Below are 955 nucleotides of genomic sequence, written 5' to 3'. Positions count from 1 at the left end.
TGTATATATATATATATATATAATATATATATATGTATCTATATGTATATATATATACATCTATATATATGTGTGTGTGCGTGTGTGTGTGTGTATACATATGAATATATATATATATATATATATATATATATATATATATATATATATATATATATATATATATATATATATATATATATATATATATATATATATATATATATATATATATATATATATATATATATGCCCATAAGTATATACATATATAAGCATACACACAGACACAATTGTGTGTGTGTGTATGTGTTTGTATATAAGTAATCGTACAGAGATCCTATCCCGTTTTTTTCGTTTTATTTTTTATATTTTCCTTTATATTTCTTCTCAGTTGTAGCTGCGAGATAATGAATCCGTGGAACCCAGGTTCACCCCCTCCCCCCCTCCCTCTCACGCCAAGCCAACAACACCCTCCACAGTTGGTGTCTTGATGTTCAAACCCGGACCCCCTCCCCCTCCCCCCAGGTTATATTAGGTCAAGTTACGTTTTGTTGGGTGAATGTAAGGAGTATCGATAGCCCATAGAAAACCATCATGCCATTTCCAGCTTAAGTTTTCCTCTTGGGGTTTTGATAGATACCGCTAGAGAGTATCAGAGAATACAGTAGTAGCTTTGAAATGTTAGGGCTTGGAGTAAAAAATGTTTAATCAGGTAGTTGTTATTTTATTTCTTGGGCGTTAAAGAATACTTCCTTTAATTACAACAATTCTTATTTGATCTGATTTCATGAACATATTGATGTAAGGACATGTTCATTAAACACTAAAGTCTGGTTAGTTATTTTCACTAATAATTATCCAACACATTTCGCCATCATACCCGCCGGTTCCCCCTGCGAGTAGCCCTCCTCAGCGCAGGCGGTGCTGGCGTCTCCTCTGCAGGTGTTGTTCCATCACCTACTAAGGATTCTCC

General features: G+C 33.7%; 1 protein-coding gene across 1 annotated transcript in view; it reads right to left on the bottom strand.

Annotated features, from left to right (window-relative positions):
- Positions 1–690: 690 nt before the first annotated feature.
- LOC113807792 (proprotein convertase subtilisin/kexin type 5) overlaps positions 691–955 on the bottom strand; it is a 3,136-nt gene continuing 2,871 nt past the window's right edge. The window contains exon 4 of the mRNA XM_027359083.2: positions 691–955. This exon is cut by the window's right edge and continues 804 nt beyond it. Within this exon, the coding sequence (XP_027214884.2) occupies positions 857–955 (99 nt within the window). The 3' untranslated portion in view covers positions 691–856.

Source organism: Penaeus vannamei, chromosome 14, assembly GCF_042767895.1.
Source record: "Penaeus vannamei isolate JL-2024 chromosome 14, ASM4276789v1, whole genome shotgun sequence".
Lineage (NCBI taxonomy): Eukaryota > Metazoa > Arthropoda > Malacostraca > Decapoda > Penaeidae > Penaeus > Penaeus vannamei.
The sequence above is the reverse complement of the archived record's forward strand: the minus strand, read 5'-3'. Positions and strand labels throughout refer to the sequence as shown.